General features: G+C 27.4%; 1 protein-coding gene across 3 annotated transcripts in view; it reads right to left on the minus strand.

The window, feature by feature from the left end:
* Positions 1-20,954, minus strand: part of LOC136985740 (F-box/LRR-repeat protein 7-like) — a 39,790-nt gene that overhangs the window by 12,931 nt on the left and 5,905 nt on the right. For all 3 annotated transcript variants that reach the window (XM_067283082.1, XM_067283081.1, XM_067283083.1), the window contains one exon: positions 15,396-16,358. In XM_067283082.1, coding sequence (XP_067139183.1) covers positions 15,396-16,212 — 817 coding nt within the window. In that variant the 5' untranslated portion in view covers positions 16,213-16,358. The remainder of the gene's footprint in view (positions 1-15,395; positions 16,359-20,954) is intronic.

Below are 20,954 nucleotides of genomic sequence, written 5' to 3' on the forward strand. Positions count from 1 at the left end.
CTCTTCGCTAATGATAACTATTACACATTTTGTTTTTCAAAAATTTTCAATTTCTTTGTTTAAATTCTATAGACTACTTTTTCTGATGTATCATTAGTTCAATTATAGTCATTTCTAGCAAGTACTTTCATTTTATGTTCTTTAAATTTTTTTATAAAATAAAAATTTTAATAAATATTAGTGTGAACCTAAAATGTATTTGATTGTTATACAATGTAATTTAAATAATGTTATAAATTTTTCAATTCAATTTATGAAAATTATAAAAATTTTATTTTTAACGAACAATGAATGAATGCTTTCTGTTTTTCGTTTAAATTGTTATTTCCATTTTAAAAACTTCTTTAAAAATAAAAAAAAGAATAGTTTTTAACTGGTAGTGACGTGTTTCAATGGAATATATAAAGATATACGTGTATGATTGATATGATAGATGTGAAAATGAAGACTTTTTGTTTAGCTTCTATGCAATACACTTACCGAAAGAGAATTAGTATTATTAAATTTCAGATTTTCTCATACAATGATAGGAGTAAATAATAATTTCTGAAATTATTACTTACTCCTTTTAACAAAAAATAAGTGAAATAATGTCGTGCACGAATAGAGAGTATACATTAAAATAAAATAAATAATTTCTATAGAAAATGACATAAAAAGATAAATAACATGTCATTTTACTTTTATAAACTGAAGTTCATAGAATTTCTTTATAGTTGAGACATCTATATCTGAATATATAACACTGTCATCAGATCTAGTCACAAAATACAAGTAATTCCTATTTATTATTCTTTAAAGAAGAATATAATACTCTATCGGGGTACATTATAAGTCTATGTTTATCAGTCTAACTTCAATCCGAAGCAAACGTGAACTATACTTGTCTAAATTCATATTGGACTATCATATGATATGATATAAAATGAATTAATTTATTATCTGTATTTGGTGTTATATTCTGCAAATAATATTATAGATTTATGCATACTTTAAAAAACTGAATAAGGAAAATTTAAATGAATAGATCAAAAGTGAAATATGTAGTGTTTTTTTTTCTGTTACAATCCCAAATTCTGTACTAAGAAATACATTTAATAATGATATATTGTATTAATTCGTACTGGCTAGCATATGTTATTTTCATGATATTTGGTACACATTGATTGTTTTGTATGATACACAACACAATGATACACAACAACAATAAGCTAAACTTATATTTTCTTAATTAAAACACCTCTAAACGAAAACTATTTTCAATGAATTTACATATGATAGAGACAATGGACCTATATTAATGTTTAATTTAGTGAATTACTAATTTTAAAAGCCATTCAGCCAACTAAATATTTCAAAGATTTTTCGAACGAAACTATTATTATTATGAAATTTAAGATCAACTGTTTAATTTCAGCTTCATTTCATTGGAACTCTGATCATAAATTGTGTATTAGACTAATAGATCATGATGTGAAAGGAATATTCTATAGATATAACATAAAAAATATTAGTCGATTTATTTATAGAGTATTATGCGTAGTGTAGAATATAGCTAATCGGCTACAAATCAACTTTACACTATAAAAACTCAAGATTCTACCGAAAAACCCACGAACAATGATCCCAGGATTAGATCTTGGATTCTCCAATCATAACTTAAAGCTATCGAAAATTCTCCACTTTCGAAAAAAAAGCTTGGATGATAAAATCTTTAAGAAAGACCTTCTCAATGAACCAGTTTGGATAATGTCGCTATTGAAGCATTACTTGAAGTGCGCTGTACAGTACATTTTTTTTAACCAGTTCTTGAATCGAAATGAATACTTTTATCAAATTTTAAATGAATGTTTTAGGCATAAATGAATAAATTATTCTTTAATAAAGCAGATTAAAGTAGTTTTATAAAGATACATTCAAAAATTAAATGTCATCCGTGTCCAAATCCTTCTTGTCACGTTCTTGTCTATGTTGATTTGGCAATTTAGCATCTTGGGCGTTTTCCACTTTTTATACATTCTCCGGAAATTTTATCAACTAATTTATCAACAGTGTTCTTTCAATGTCGCTTGTTCTTTTTCGTGATGTCAGGTGAAACGACAGCTATTGATGAGATTCTTGATGAATTAAATGACCAAACGCTCTTTTTTTAGAATTCTCGTAATTTAAAATTATTTAAAGTTAAGGTCTATTCAGAACAATTAAAATTACTCTTTAAAACGACAATTTAATTTAGATATTTTATATAAAAAATGTTTTCAAAACCGAATAAATGGTTTAAAACATAAATTTAGATTAATTTAAAAGACTTTAAAGTTAATTTTAACTCTTGTTGATTAGAACAAGTGTCTTTAAGCTAAACTACAACAAAATTTATCTTTCAAAAATATTATAATTTATATTCAAATCATTTCGAATGTATTAAAGAAATTAATTATTATTAAAACCTGGAAATTTCTAAATTTAAAATACATATAATATAGTTAAATTTCCAATAATGTCCACCTCCCAACAACTGATTGTATACCGATGGGAACGTAAAATATAATCAATGTTGTGAGGTTTGACTGTAATAATATTTTGAAAATAATATTGATATTCATAATTATAAGGTTTAATTATGTCTGAGGCATGAAATTGTTGCAGAGACGAACTTAATTACTCAGAAATTCAATGGAAATTGAATGTAATAATAAAATTTTTACTAAAATAAATTCAATTGTAAAGTATCTAAATAAAAATTAACTATTATATATTTTAAAATTACGCCGAAAGTAAGGCACTAATATTTAATTATTTACATTTGTTAATCTGCACTCTTAAGTTTAATTAAATTTAATGAGGAATTAAATAGATTTTTTTAAATTTAAATAATGTTTAAAAATTAACAGACTATTACTTATTAAATTCTTAATTTATTTATTTTATTAAACATAAATCTAATAATAAAATATAGCTATATTTCAATAGAATGCTGAATTTTTGAGTATTTTTCTGTAATTATTATTAAGTATAAAATGATATTTATTAATCATTAACTTGTCGAACTTTCTGCAATTCTGTAAGAAAATTGGCGATTATACTGTTTTTTTAATTATTAAATAGTTTATTCATTATAAACACTGGTGTGATGCTGTAAACGTTTTTTTCTAGTGGTATGTCCTCTAGAAATGGGCAATCTGAGACCCATGCGGCCCTTCATAACTTTATGTGTGGCTCGCATACTACCAAGATCCTTAAAAGTATTTACATTACCATTGTAATTTATATATACGTACACATACGTAAATTTATAAGTCTATATGTCTAGTTAACCAAAGTCATAAGAGATCGATTTGAAAATTAATTATTTATAATATTTATGTTGCTTTTACGAATGTAAAATTTACATAACGGCCAATGTTCGGCCCATTCTTACATCAAAACAACCCTTTTCTAGGAAAAGATTGCCTAATCCTGCTCTAGAATATATCTTAATGTTCTAAATTATAATATAATTTATATTTATTTATTCTAATTCTTTTGATTTTAAGTATTGCATGCCCTTATTAGCACTTTTATAGTCGACATAAACTTATTACCAAAGCATATACAATATACATTCTTATCTGAAAAGTAAAATACATTATTACAGTCTTTTTATAAAGTTGATCATTTAAAATCATAGGTAAAAGGGTACAAACAGATTAAATGTACTGTACTTTCGTTTAGTGAATTTAATAAATATTAATGAGCGTGAAATTTAGGATAAATATCTAATTTTTAAATAAATCAAGGCAATAAATTCAGCAAAGACTTTTGTAAATTAATTCTTAAATAATAAATATTTTAGATATTGCACAATAAAATTTTTATATCTATTAAATTATAAGTGTTTTTTTTTAGGTGAAAAGCACCTAATATTTCGATATTACATCAAAAATTCCATCGCTAATGTATTGAAATTAGTATAAGCAATACTATGATTATTTTTACATTAAGTTTTTCAATACAACAGCTTATTAAAATAGTATATTGTTATTTTATTTTTAATTTGAATTTTCAATCTTACGTCTTAACATTAGTTCTAAGTCTTAGTACTACATTTATGTAAATATGTTTACATAAAAATGAAATATTAATTTAAAAATTTACATATTTAAGCAATAGAAAAATATCTCTTATTAAGAGAACAAGATGTAATATTTAATAATCAAGATGAATATGCAATAAGATCCTTGTTTACTAGATGCATGCAATGAAAATCTTTAATATAAAAAAAGTAGGCAATAGAAACAAGTATACTGAGTGATAAATGGATGAGTAAATTTATTTATATTCAAAACTGTGCCTTAGTAATTTTATAAAATATATTTCTTTGGCGTTCATTTTTGCATAGAAAAATATAGAAATTTATCTTAAAAATTATTCTAAATATTAAAAAACAATTAAATTTATTTAGAGAAACAACAATTATCTTATAAAAGGTCCTGATAAGCACATCACTTAATTAGAAAATTAGAGTAATAGTCGAATATTACATGAATAAGTAGTGAATTTGGTGACAATTATACCGAAAAAACAATTCAAAATATATTTAAAAAATAATCAATTTACCATATAAAATGAATACAATTTCAATTTTCTTTTACTTAATTTACAAAATGAATAGATCTATTTGTTTTCACCTGTGGATTTTGATACGTAAAGAATAAAGCAAAACGTGTTCAATACAACATTATTATGTTGTTAAAATAACATTAATTTCCTATTAATTTTAAGAATAATTTATTTCTTTAGCATGACTTAAATATATTTTTGTTACAATAAATATTAAATAAAATTAATTAAAATAAAAATAATAATAATTTGTAATTCTATTCAAATGAATGTCGGAAAAAAACAATGGATGTAATATAAAGCGGAAGATTAATCAACTGAACCAGAAGCGAAAACAAGTTTTTGTATGATTTATCGATTATTTGTCATTTCTTACTTCTTCTAAAAACCTTTTACTTGTATTTTTGATTAGTTAGAAAAGTCTTCCGTTTATTGCAAAGAGGAAATTGCCAAGGGCTTACACTAATGAAATATAAGTAGATTTTTTTAATGAAGTAGCTCGCGCTGTTAATCACAGTAATGCAAATGTAAACTGTTGTTATCTTTCATGAAAGAATTTCAATAATATGCCAAAAAATTTTTGAACCTTAATTACAAAATAGAAGTATCCACGCTATAGTAAACATGTATAACGTTTCGTATATATAAATATATATAATTTCGTATATATAAATATATATAATATAATGTAGATAAACATTTTTTAACTCTACAGTGGCGCGTTATAGCTTCATGGGGTCCAGGAAAATTTAAATTAGGGGGTCCATGTACAGTGTTGACTTCAGACATTTTTCTTCGAGAAAATTTTTTGAGGGAAATATTTTCTTATAAAAGATTGGTTTGAGGCCCTATGCTGATGGGGGACCCAGGCAATTGCCCCATTTTGCCCATATGATTACGCTACGTATCTCAATTTCTGCAGAAAAAATTCAAATTAATTTTTAATAATTATTCTATGAAGATTTATTTCCAACTTTCTTAATTTTCATATAAAATTTTATAGATGTTAAACATATTTTTTATAAGATGTTGCATTATTTCTTTCAAGCTATTTCTAAATTTTGATGATTTTGTAATTTGTAAATGTAATATAATTTTATAAATATTTCATAATATAACTGAAGCTTGGAAGTAAAATTAAATCAAGTAGTATTTTTCATAATATAAATGTTTATTAAAACTATACATTTCTGTTTATTATATTCAATTAACGAAATGGACATGAAATTTAGTCACGATAATTTATAACTTATTTGGTGAAATATCTAATTCAAATGGATTAAATTTATTATACCGATACTCAGCACGCAAAATCAATAGAATATACACTGAATCAATAAAAATTAATGATGGAAAAATAAATATATTCAATAAAAAAAGTAGAGAAATTTAGACTGGTTATTCTATTTCATCTTCTAAAAATTTAATTCTAATGACTATTTTGGGGGAAATACTTGAATAAATAATTCAATTTTCTTCTAGAAATGAATAAATTCATATTTTTAGTCACTTATTTAAAAATATTTTTATACTTTATTAAGTTTACAACAAGAAACATATTTAAACAAGTGTTTTTATGTAAGCATATTATTTAAGTGCTTTTAAATATACACACGTAGAATAATTTTATTACAGTTATAATTTCTAAATGAATCAACTGACTACATTAATTCTTTTTGCAAACTTTTTGTTCTTTTAAAATCAAAGATCCTCGTTGCAGGCGTCTAGTAAACCAAGGATCTTATTGCATATTCATCTCATTGCACGTTACGTCTTGTTCTCTTTATAAGAAATATTTTTTTATTGTTTAAGTATGTAAATTTTTAAATTAGTCATTTATTTTTATGTAAATATATTTACATAAAGATATGGTTTAACATTAATTCCAAAATCTTAATAGGCTACTAACTTGTAAGATTGAAGATTCAAGCTGCTGATAAAACTAAAACATCAAATATACCATTTTAATGAATTGTTATACTTAAAACATTTATTATATTCTACATAATATTTTTTATATAAACCCTAGAAGTTATATTCGATCAAGCAAAATGGAATTTAATTATTACTGTGGTAGTATTGTGAGCTTATGAATATGAAAATCATTGTAACTTAACTAACCAATTTTTAAACTTTGTTTTACTTGGATTTATTTAAACATTGAATAGGTATAAATATTAATTGCAAAGATCTAATCAGTATTTGAGTATATTCTTTGCAATCTAACGTAATGAGCTGAAGGTACATAGGTTTCTGGTCACACTGTTTTGAATAAGTTGCATGCAATTGTACTTCACTTTCTATTCATTGAATTGCTTTCAAAATTGTGTCTATGAGCTATTCAATATCGAACACAATGATTATATAACTATATAAATAATGGGAACAACAATTTAATTCAATAAGAACAGAATTTGTAACTAAAGAACTAAAACAATTACTTCTATTCCCTGGAGTAAAAGTTTAATTTATGTCAAAAGCATTTTCTCCATTTTCAAAATACAATTTGCATTTTTTAAATAAATAAATAAAAATAAAATTCATTGTTGTTTATTCTTACATTCAAATTTTCCATGAATAGTACAGATTTATATAGTTAGACATCAGTATATTTAGATCTACCCCGAATACGAATTACTACATTAGGAAATATTTTAGTTTGCATACCATTATAAAATGTAGAATTTAAAAGTTAAATTTCTCATATTGAATACGAATAGGATTATTAAGTTGTATCTATAAAAATTTACGACTGAAAAACAAAATTCAATTCCGAGAACTTGCGATAGAAATTAGCATATTTATCTTCTTATCTAACTATTCTGGCTTAACTAAATTACGAGGATAACTAAGAAAATTTTCAAACAAATTCTATAAGTAAAAGATTTATTTGAAAATTTCCCTGTTTTTAATCGATATTTTAAGCACAATATAAAAATAATAGTTTAACTTCTAAACGTAGAATAATAGCCCAAATAAATTACCTGAAACAGCGTAAAATTCTAATTCAATATTAAATAATCAAATGGAAAAGTGTAGACAAAGAAAAGAGGAATAAATTACTGGTCGGCTTTCGTACAGATAGACTACTATTCAGAGTGTTAAGTGTTTGATAAGAGATTATGAGGTTCTCAAAAGGATCTTGTGACAATCATAATGGAATATCATAATACATAAGATTAAAAGTAAGATTGTAACGACTAATAATATTTTTTTTTTAAATTGTAGAGTAATTATAGCGTTATTCTAAAGCAAGATTCGAAAGCACCATTCTGGCAAAATTACAATTTAATGTATAATTTGATCATTAAAATTACTTTTAAATAAGGATTTTAACTTTTTAAATTTATAATTTATCTCATATTAATATAAAAATAAATATTTCTAATACACAAATGTTCTTCATCCTAAACAAATGCATCTATATACTAGTAAGTATTCTTTTTTAAGATCGGGAATTAAAATTTGGATTTATAACAGACTATTGCTCTATGGGACCTGGATCCTGGGTCCCACGGAGCAGAATTCAGAAGAGTGAATTTCTCATGAATTCTTTATGGGTGATCTGTTCCATATATGTCGACCCCGTCTCTCCGACCCCAGAGAGGGCCTATGTATGGCGAACATAGGCCCTATCTGGTTCCCATAGAGCAGAGAGTTAAGAAAAGAAAAAAAGAGTACAGAACTAGTTTTACAATACTATAAACCTAACAAAATACGAGTAATTTAGTATACAGAATATGCCTATCTATCATAGAATAAAAACATCATGTGTTTTTTTATCTTGAGTAAGGATAATTTAAGTATACAGAATGATTTTTTTCATCTTAATTTTTATACAAGATACTGTAAGTACTTCATTAGGAAATATTTTCAATTTATATTCGTGCATGTTTAAACTAGGTGTGTGTGTGTGTAGGCCTATATGTACACTATTTATATAATTAAATGAATATTTATTTAAAATTAATAAATAGTTTATAATTTTAAGACAAAAATTTCAAGTTTAAGTAAGGCAAATAATATGTTTTACTGATAAGTATTTTAATACTTGTTTGTAAGTTGATCTTGCAATTAAAATGATTAACTGTTATGTTTATTCGTATGAAAGAATATTATTCCCTTCTACCTGAGTGGATGTAAGTCCGATTATTAAAATTCTAAAGCACATTTTCTACAAAAATATATTTAACTGCGTACAATAATAAAACTTTAGCTTTGTATATAGTCTTTTTTTTAATTAGAAATTAATATAAATTAAAAGTAAACAGAACAAAAAAAATCTTAACAACACAGTCCTTTTCATTAAACAAACTGCAGTACTTAGAAAATTCAACTTTCTAGTTAATAAGAGCTATAGGAGATTTTCGGAATTTATGAATTATGCAACACTTCAAGATCTGTTGTTTAGATATTAGAAAAATGATAAATTTTTATTCATTTTGATAAAAATTACGAATAGAATAAAGAAAAAGTTCTAAATTATTCCATATTTAATATTAAGAAAATTAACATGCGAGAAATTAAGTACGAATTTTAAAACTCTGATAATAATTAACGATTTTAAATACGGTTTAATAATTTATTTGCTAGTTATAATTTTAGTAAAATCTAAAATAATTCTATTAACTGTAATGGTTTTAGAAATTCTTCAAAAATTTTTTAAATGTTATTTTTGTACTATGGTAACTATTAAGCTAATTACTAATGCCTGGATGATAGGGAAAAGGGCTTTATTTATCGTTGAACTTCATTTACTGTTCTACTATTAAGCATCTATAGCCACCTGTCATTCTAAATTAAACTGAACACGGGAAATAGCAATTGACTTGCATATGATGACATCGTTGTCTAAGAGAAGGCGGAGAATAGGAACCTGTTGTCAAACTGACAGATGATGGGACATCCAAGAGACACGAAAATGTCGTTAGGATGGACAAGAAGACTCCTCTTTCTCCTATTCTCGTCTAACAAATGGTCCGTATGCATTTGTCTTTATGACTGGGGCGAGGTTGGTTGATGACAATAAATTACTGTTCCTTTCGATACCCCATAGCTAATGTTGTTTCTTTTATACTTCCAAATAACTCAGACGCTTTTTCTTGAATTTCATACCCGCCAGGGATAAATATATAGTAATTTTCAAGCTGTAAGTTAAACTCAAATAATTACTATTAATGCAACGTTTCGAAATAAGAAGTCGTTTCAAAATTAGGGATAAAGACTCATATACAGGAAATGATCATTTGCTCTATTTCCAAACCCCACTTAGTCTTAATAATGAAATCTTAATTTTACAAATAACTTCTTAGTTATATTTTTTTACAATAGACTAAAAAATAATTAACTAATACAAATAATATATTCTATAACTTTAATTATAAACTCGAACGATATAAAAGTTTACTTTAATACTCTTAATTCTGTTATGAAATGCTTGATACGGTATTTTATTTGTAGCCTACCTTTTTAAAGAGGGAAATTACTTTAAAACATAATGTAAACAGCATATTTCCTAATAAAAGTATGATTAAATGTCGAACAGGTTGTTAAAATAACCACATTTTATATTCTTTATAGTTTTAAGTTTTTAAAGCTTTTTATAAATTATATCAAAATTTAATTATTAATAATAATAATACGAATCCTGTATAAGCACATCTGATTTAAATGTCTTACAACAGACGTTTATATCGATATTTATACGTAGATTTATATTTATTTTTAATGTGTAAATCTTTCAACTTATATCCATTAAATTTTAAATTAACAAAATTTCTTCCTATAATCGCTATCTGGGTAATTAAAAGATTCCATGTTATTCCAAAGTTCTGTAAAATAAATCTCTAGATACTATTTACAGAGAAAAATAATAATAAATCACGCATAATAAAGATATAGATATTTAATTGCACGAGTCTACGAATAAACACATTAAATTAAATGGCAAATTAATAATTTCTATCAAGATATTCATCGATGCTTATACGGTTACAACAATGTACGGTCAAGTGTAAAATAATATAATTCTAATATAAATTAGCTAATGGAAAGACAATAGTTTGAAAAACGTTTTAGAAACAGAACAATGACCGTAATTTAATATGAGTTTATATGACGAAAATTGTTAATTAGATTTTTCAAAAAAGCAATCAAAAATAAAAGTAGTAAAATTGGATTTTTCCTTAGAATATTTTTATATGGTAAGCAAAGCAAAATTTTGGTAGCCCTTATTGATAACTTTTAAACATTACAACTCGAAAAATTGATGTTGATTGCCACAAAATATGCTTTAAAACTATTTAGAATTTATGTAATATTCTATACGGAGAATACAATATAAAATCATTGTTAATATACACTTTAACACTAAATTTTCTCTTCATTTAAAACAGAATGGTGGTTGGAATTTTATATGTGGTCCTTTTTTGAAGTAGAAACAGATAGCGCTCGGTACATTTCGGTCTGCCGACCACCTAACTCATTAAGAGGAAGCCAGACAGTACTTTATTTAGAGTGAATGAAATGAAATCCTTTACGGACACAGGTCATCATCCATTGTGACTTTGAACCCGAACTTTGTTCAACTATTGAGCATAAAGGAACAAAGATTCAAGAAAGAATATACTGAAAATGGTAACTATAAAATATCAGTTAATGTTGTTAATCATTTGTCTGAAATAACAATGCAAAGAATTTCTATAATTAGTAATAGTAAAAATAGATAACTTTATTTAATTTTTTGATTTTGTTTGCAACTTAATATTCCTCTTTCGTTCGCTTTATTTTATAATTTAAAAAAATTTCTTAGCTGTCAAGTTTTTGTTAGAAATGTTTAATCTTTTCCGTTAATTAAATACAGTGGAATAAATAATGTTTATTTTTTATTTTCAACCTTTTAGAAGTAAATAATTCTGCAAATTTAAAAAGATTCTTTAATTATCAACGAATTATCGTATTAAATGACATTAGAAAAATACATTTTTATATGTTTTATTTGAATAATTTCAAGTTGTATTTTTTTAAATATGTAAATGAAATTTCCGGATTCTGTCAATTATTGAAGATATATGCAGAGTCTGACAGGTAATACGGTTTTCAAGAAAAAAGTAAATAATGAACGCATTGCTATTAAAATAACGATAACAATCTATTTGTTCTTTTTCGATATTATTATTGACATAAAAACTAGCAAAGAAATAAATCTTACTACGATATCTACAAGAAAGGAATTTTGTTCCTGGGCAAGTAGACATTATAATGAGCGTACCTGTGCTCCAGTATTGTTCGAGACTCCTTTACTAATCACAGAAACGTGACGTATCTATCCCTAGCGCTAATGGAGGACGTACAAACAAGATCTGACACTTCCCATCCTGCAACTCCATCACGTGCCCGAAATCTAGTCAGACCGGGTCCAGTGACAAGCGAGTCCACACCCTGACCAGCTGTTCAATATGCAGGACAAATCGTCTATCCCAAATTAGGAGAACAGACTCACCTCACTCTGTGTCATTTCAATGGACATAATTATTCTGTTTGTGAAGACTATTCGACGGATAAAAGGGGACCATCGAAGATTCTACCATTAGAGGTCATTCAACTCTATATTAAAACCTTTCTATATTTACAATTCTTAATATAATTTTCAAACCATCTCGAATTTAACTGTTTACAAAAGTAAACAAACTAAAGTTTACTTTAATTTTAGAAACAGTTAAATGGAGAGACTATGAAATGAAATGTAGTTTTATTTTGTAATAAATTATAAGAATGTAATTTGTTTCGCAAGAGCACGGTTGTTATAAAATGAATTTTACAGGTAGTTTGTTTTGAAACTGATTAATTAGGCTATTAAATGAAATCTAGTCTCTTTCGAAATAGACTAGTCATAAAATGTAATTTGTTTTCAAATAGATTAATTATGAAAATGAAATCTCTACCGAAATACATTAGTTACAACACGAAATGCACTTTATTTTTTCCGGATAGATTAATTATACTATAAAATATTAATTGTTTGAAATGCATTAGTTATAAAAGTAATCTACAACATAAAAATCCTGTTGATATGTTTATAAATTGCTTTATAAAACTACAGAAAGATCCCGATTTATAAACTTGTTTAGTTACAAAAATAATCTTTAATATCCTGCACTAATTTATAACTCACCTGGAGAGGAAAAATTGAATAAATTTATTATTTTCTTGCTAAAAGCATGTTTAAAAATATAGGAATAAGACTAATAAAACATTTTAATCAATGGACTTGCACAGTAACAAAGCTTATCAAAACTACAAAGATGCTGTTCATATGATTATAAATATTTTATTGTTAATATAAAATTTATATAACAATGCTTGATTAAATGAGTAAAGATACTGAAAATCTTTCAAATATTACTTTTAGGTATTAATCAAACTTTAGTAATGATTAATAATATAATAAAATTGTCATCGTTGTCTATAAACACGTTTTCACGTATCATCTTATGGACGACAATAAGCGTCCCAGTTGACCGGACGGGTGACTTCACGTGCGAGTGCAGTGACCCACAACAGCTAACGTAGTGGACTGGTCTACATTACATTAATAGTACAGTAGTTATACCCGACTTTCCCACTAACGTGCAGTTTCAGTAAGCTACATGCTTACGATACTACTACCTTAACTGACTCCGTCTCACGAAGAAATCTTTGCAGGTTTATCTTTGCACATTCTTTCGGAGAAATTGTGCATAAAATTAGAGAAATTGAGAAAATTTTATGCGTTAAAACTAGAACAAGGATAGCCAGAAATGCATTTTGAATTGCTTAAGATAACACAGACTATCATTAGAGTAGAAAGAAAAGTAGAGAATTTCAGATTAGAAGCTTAAGTTAAAGTATATAACAAGGGAAGGTAATTCTGTACATAATATTATGCTTAAATGTTTTTGTACAATAAACTAATTAACATTAACGCTACAAATATTTCAATTTTGGAAAGTGAAAATGTTTAGCAAAAGTTGCTTTAATCAATTAATATTTCACTTATACAAAAAGGAGTTGTTTTAAATTCTTTATAAATAATTAGAATTTGATCACTTTAAGTCATCTAAATCCGTTTTAAGTTTAATTTAAATAATTAAATGATTAAAATTTAACGTAAATGTATTTATATCGTTCATTTTCAAGAGGAATAATTCAAATTTCAGAAGTCAATGGCATCATTTAAGTAGAATGTGAAATGATTTGCAAAGTGGATTTGAAAAACACATGGCTGATGATTATTATACCATAAAGGCGGATGATTATTATATTCCTTATGGAGGCATAAATGATTTTTTTCAAAACACGAAGATTATTCTAAAAAGAACACGTCATGTGTTTGTTGGAAAAAGATTAGGCCAACAACGAAGAATCAACGTACCTACAAGTGGTCTCAATAATACTCTGTTGTCTACTAACTGACATTCAGCAATTTCTGGACTCATATCACCATCGAACGTGACATAAGGGCAATGTGAACTTTGTTATGCGAAGGAGTGCCTTGCTCGCTTTCGGCAAACATAAACGCTATTTTTCAAGTTGTTAGCAACCTTCCATATTATTACATTTCTACGCTGGCCGTGCCTCCTTCGGCATTCCGTCTTAACAACCAGCGCTAGGGTGAGGAGGTGGGTCTGAGTCCCAGGACCTTTTGATCTCACCCCCATATAGACACGTGCTCTCGACAATCACCGGGTCAAACACCTTCCAAGACTGTATATAGCCAGTCGAACTGAAATTACTATGCAACTTGTATCGTTCCCGTTGTTTATTGTTCTCGGTATTTTAACACCTGTTTAGAACGCATTAAGATGAGCTGCTTTCTATCAAATCTCGACAGAAAAAGAAAGAGTCCAGAACCTGTTTCCAGTGAAATTTTGGGACTGATTTGTTTAAGAAAAGATAAGCAACTGAAAATCTTTGCATAAATGTATTAATATAACGCCCATTAAAAAGTCTCGCACGTTATCTTATACTGAAACATTATTTATTTATGAGTTTTTGCCAAAAAATTAAAAACAGTTCTTTTCTTTTTATACTTATAAAAATTTATAAGTCTATTAACCATGCCTGTTCTATGAGAAAGAGAAATAATACAGTTTCTAAGCAAATTCTAATAACAAACTTAATTAAAATTTAAGAACAAAAACACGATAAATCATTATATTTCTCGTAAATATAAACTCCTTTATCCCACGTTTTTTCCCTGTGTCTATGTTAAAATTTCTGTAGAGTATTATAAAGTATTAAATGCAGAACAGATGTGATGTAACTAGCAATCTTACACTCGAACGAAGAAATCTTTATGGCTTTGCTCGTTATACACGCTTTACTTTGGGTCAAATCATTTAAATTGTACGATAAATGAAAATAATCTCAGGGCTAGAATAAATGTAAATTAACCGAGTTTTGTCTAAGTAATCATTAAATAACTTTTATAGCCAAAAGCGATTTTACTTCCTCTCCGGAACGATGAGAAATGATCAGTCATCGCTCATGCATCACTCTTCGAGTAGGCAAAGTGGAAAATGATCTGTCAAGCTAAAAACCTTCTCAATGAATAGCGTTACGTTAGGAACGCAAAACACATAAAATTCAAATAAATATAGTAATAACTTACACGATTTATACATACGAGAATCATTATAGGCGCAACCTTCTACCACTTTAGAATAAATGCTAACTTAATTTATATAATCAGTATTTAGAATGTATCTTTTAAAAATCGTCTTTAAATTCAATAAGAGCATTCGTCGTGATCTTACCTGTAATATCCAATTTTTCTAAATTATGGCATTTTGATACCAATTCACTTATGCCAGCATTGGTTATATTCCCACATCCTCGAATTTCCAAGCATCTAAGTTCGGGACATCTTCGAGCAATAATAGATATTCCTGTATCAGTAAGCCTGGAACAACCGTTAAGTGTGATCTTCTCTACAGTTAGACAAACAGTGGGAGAATCTCTGCATAGCAAACGAAACAATGTTTTCAGTCCGCGATCTACATGTATTTTATCGCTATTTAAAGAAATATTCGTCCATAATTGAGGTTCCCATGCTAAAAAATACCACCTTCGACATACACGGGCACATACACAATGGTGATTACTACTGAGGTAGGAGAAAATCTTTAAGATCAGATCGTCCGGAAGCCGATCAAAGGGAGATGATCGCGGCGATTTTTTTCCTTTAAATTGAGCCGCTGGTATTTTTCCTGTAGTAGGAGCGAGCTGAGAACAATTAGGCATCTGTATTCTGTCCTGTGGTTGAGGATACGGGGAATCTCTACTAGATGAGGTTACATCCCACGTACTTCCAGAAGAGATTTCGAAAGGTCTTCTTGGTATAGTTGGTGTGTGGATAGGCGTCGAAGAAACACTAGGTCGAGTAAGAAGAGTGTGGTATCCCAGATCGTGTCCCGGCGATGTCCTTCCGCTGACATAACTGGACATGTCCGATTTAGGATTATAGGAAGCCCCGCAAGAAGAGAAATCGGAGAACAATTTGGAAGAATAGACACCATCAGCATCTATCTCACCGGAATCGATATTCTGACTATCAGTATAAAAATAATCCATCGTTGATTGTTGAAACAGGTAGATGATGATCCCCTTTACTAAGTGGGGATTAATTGAATATCGTGCACAAGGATGACACCAGATTCAAAAACCCGAATTAGTTTCCTATTTGTCGCCACCATATTGTAAGAAAACTTGTTGGATTCCTGTAAAAGAAAAATATAATACAATTTAAATTGCATGCTGAATTCAATACTGTGACGTAGACTAAATACTCAAAAATTTACAAGAAAATATTTCTTATATAAATTAACAAATTTTGAAGATTTCAATACAAATCATTCATTATATAAAAAATTGCATATACATTTTAATAAGACTGTGTAATTTATAGAATAATTTTATTCACATTATGATGAGATTAAGTGCATAAAATTTGAAAATCTAATATTTCGACTCTTTAAAATTAACATTTTATAAGATGTTTTACTATTATTTTAAAGCATTTTATATTACTCTGACGTTCCTCAACCTTTAACCACGGGTGGGCTACATTTCAATATCTATAGAGTAGGCCTACTTCAACAAGAGGACTTCAGAAATAGAGAGAGAGAGAGAGAGAGAGAGAGAGACAAGAATTCCCTGGGCTATTTTGATATTAAAATACAGCATTTCTATGTCATATTGTTTTGAGCAAAAGTTATTATTCAAGAACTTTATTTTCTGAGAAGAGCCAAGAGCCATCGAAAACATCCCAAGGCCGCAGGTTGATGACTCTTGTACCATTTATCTAAAACATTTCACATTTCATATTGTTGGATTCCCTCATAAACAACATTTCAAAAAAAGAAAGAGGAAAAAAAAGGATAAGAATTTTTCCTATCAAGACCTTGAAGACTAAAATAAAGTCTACTTGGGAAGCCATATTTAGTAAAATAACTAACTTCCTACACAAAATAAACAATCCTTCTCCTCCTACTTTATCGATTATACAACTATATCGAATTTTACGTATTGTTTCTTTATGTTTACCTATATTATTAAGATTTAATGATATTTAAACTGAAGTAATTAGCATTATATGCACTATTTAAGTCTAAGTTTTTTTTTTTTTTTTTCCTTAAACTAAATAGGACCCACCAGACTATTGTCTATTAAACTTTTTCTTGAGATAAGAGAGAAAGATTGAGCATTAACCCAGATTGGAAAATGAGAATAGTCCATTTAGAGCAATTGCCAGATATCAAAGAATGCCATTTCTTGATTTTTACCCTTCAGGTATTGCATACTATCTGTATAACGACAGCTCCATTACCTAGGGGTTCCCACAACCAAACAATTCCATGTGTGTTGCACGACTTGTATGATTAAAGAGTAAAGAAATCGTAGGCATGATTAATAAGACAATCACGTAGACCTTTTCTGTCGTTGTCAGATCAATGAAGCCTAGGCGATTTATCACTAGTTGATTTCAACACACGCCCCTACACGCAATTCGAAGAACACCGAACTTCTCTTGTCGGAAGGAAAAAAACTTCAAATTTACAATCATACACCCCTCTTATAATTTGTCTATCACATTATATTTACAGCTACGATATAGCACTAATTCTCAACTATTGATTATATAGAAACTCTTTTAACCTCTTTAAAGATCATACAGTTCTGATTAATATTTTAAATTAAAATTCAACAAACTAATTACAAATGCACATAAAATTAAATAATAAGAGACGTTTATTCATTTTATACATTTAATAATTAATAAGTGACAATTTGATGCTTAATGATGATGATAATCGTCATAAAATCTACAGGTTTATACACATTCCTAATTAGAATCAATTTGATTATTAATAATTTTTCTAATTTGTCATTAAGATTATTTAATAGGAATCTTTAATCAATTCATAATTAAATATGATACATTTTTAATTGTATTAAAAAAAGTTTTCCTCTATCTAATTTAGACAAGAATTAAACTCATTAAATATTTATTCTATTAATATCTTAAAATACAATAATTAAAATTAAAATTTATAATGTTTTTGAATTTATTCGGGTAAAATATTTTTTTAATAAACCCTACACGACACGAGTCAGGATACTTCAGAACGAACAATATGGCATGTGTTAACAAAACTTCGGACTTGACAATATTTGTAAATGAAGAATTAAGAGACAGACGTAAATAAAATAATCATGCCAACTTCGATTTGTAACAAAGATCTAAAGAATGTCGCAAGGTGCGAACAATTCGTCACGAACGCACACTTGATAAACGGTTCAACTATTCCTTTAACTGCAACTTTAGTCACGCTACATCCATGTGCTATTAACGCCTATTGTTTCACTTGCCACACGTCTTGAGGCATTATTGTGGATAGACAAGCAGCGGTTATTGACTGAAGCGCGTTTACGAAGACTGTAATGCACAAGAGACTTTCCTCATGAAGGAACATCTATTATCAATCCTGTCGTACTAAACTGATAGCCATACGAGAGAAACTATTGCTTCCTCAATATAACTGAAGAAGTTTTGTGTAAGATGCACAGTGCTTTGCTTATTAAGGAATTTGCTTTGCTTATTATCATTTTTTTTAAATTAAACTTTTAACGAAATTGTATTATAAACTTTAAATAATTTAGGTTTTTTTTTAAAAAATTATTTTTGTATATTAAAATATATTTTTTTATACCGTAAGATATTAGCTGTAGTTTTTCCTATATAAATTATATTTTATAACATTTATTTCGAGTATTTATTTTACTCTTTTCTTCTATTTTACGTAATTAAAATTGATTTATACGAAATTAGAATTTTAAGCAAGCTTTGAATTCTTATACGATCTTTGTTAGAAAACCAATTAAAATTACTTTATTGAAATCTAAAAAAAATATATACATATAATAATAATAAATAAAAATCACTTAATACATAAAGAAGATAAAATATGTGATAATTTATCAAAATAAATTGACAGCATTGATAAAAGAGGAAAAAAAGAAGCCTACTTACTCATAAGTCAGAGATCGTGAATGGAGGATTTTAGCTGAGTCTTGCGAAAATTCACTAATCCCCACAAATATTTTGATGTATAGCTTTACTTATACATTTGGATGTAATCTAAGATTGTTGGTGGTTTAAAAATGTAAGAAAATTGACTAGATTGAAGCAAAACAAAGAAACAAATAATGTTATGGAAATGTATAGTTTACTGAAAGATATATGTGGTGGACGAAAGATAAGAAATACCGTACAAGAAGATAGGGATTGAAGTGTTGCTACGACTTCTTTTCAAGTCCCGCCTCTTGTCTCAGCAAGACATCAGTAATTTTAAACTCCTCCTACAATGAGATGAGGAATGCGGGTTACCACGTGCAGTGACACCATGCAGGAGATGGCCATCTGGCCGACGACCTACAGACCGCAGAACATTGTCATTTGATTCACCGATGATAGGATAGTGATAAGCTTTGATGTGAAACGTTCTTCTTGTATCTAAGCCTACGGGAGTTCGTATGAAGTGGGAAGATAAAAATGCTTGGGACTTTCTATCACAATTTGTCTCTCGTACTTAGATAACATGGGAAATTTTAAAAAGCTTTTTAAGTGAAAAATATTCTTAAATGTAGATAGAGATTCGTGAATGCCATATAAATTATAGCCTATAAATGGTAGAATTCAATTAAGATTATATAGGATTGTATATTAGATGTAAAGAAAATGAGAAATGAATCAATTTTATAAAGAATTTAAATGATATTTTTTGCTTCCTTGTTAAATAAACTGACTTTGATCAATTGGCTTGAATTTTTAATGAATTTCTTCCTGGAATTTCAGTAATTTTGAGTAATGATTCGATAACTTTCGGACCAATATAGGGTGAAATATATCATTCTCGCGAATTTATCGAAAAGAAAAATGATCAGAAATTGATATTTATTTATTTATATTGCTCTTCGAATAAATGTGTTTTCTGTTTTAATATTAAAAAATACTCTAACTTGTTTCTATCTTTTAAAAACTGCTTTTATAGAACCAAATATAAATTTAACATAATAAAATGACATTTATCAACAGTTTTCGAGTTTTTTCTTAACTTTTTTAAATTAATTTGCTTAAATAAAAGCTTCAAATAAAAATTATTCAGTTTTCGATTATAAAAAATATCAAATACAATATTTAAATGATTAAATTAAAAAAAGAATTCATTCAAATTAAAACACTTTTCACATTTCGTTTAATGTCTTCTTTCGCGGAAGTTTTTATATTATTTTTATTTCGAAACAAATGACTTATTCTTATTATCGTTGCTTATTTCGAAAGCAAAAGCTCTATCATTTTCATATCTCAATCCAGGAATAAAAAGCTACTATAAGAAAATAAATAGGGAAGAATGGAGAGTAAACTATAGTATTTACAAAGGAATCTCGATTTAATAATGCATTTTGATCGTTATACGAGATAAGCATCCCAAAACCATCACAAAATGCCTCAAGAATGGAAGCAAGTTTCTATAATATCCTTATCATACTGTATGATCAAGGTTTGATCATAGTGTACATATTCTACACAATATGTTTCGGTGGGGATAACAAGCAATTGTGTAACGTCCGAGAATGTTGTTTATATTATTGTATCTTGATTCTAGCATTAACCTTTCAACGTACCCTTGAATGAACTTTATATTGATGCAGGCGCAGTTTACTGCAGATAGAATTTAAATAGTCAACCACTGGAAAAATGACGATGGTATTTGAGCATGCGGAACATGAGTTACGGTGTAATGGATATTTTG

Source organism: Centruroides vittatus, unplaced genomic scaffold (genome assembly GCF_030686945.1).
Source record: "Centruroides vittatus isolate TY-2023 unplaced genomic scaffold, ASM3068694v2 contig_976, whole genome shotgun sequence".
NCBI lineage: Eukaryota > Metazoa > Arthropoda > Arachnida > Scorpiones > Buthidae > Centruroides > Centruroides vittatus.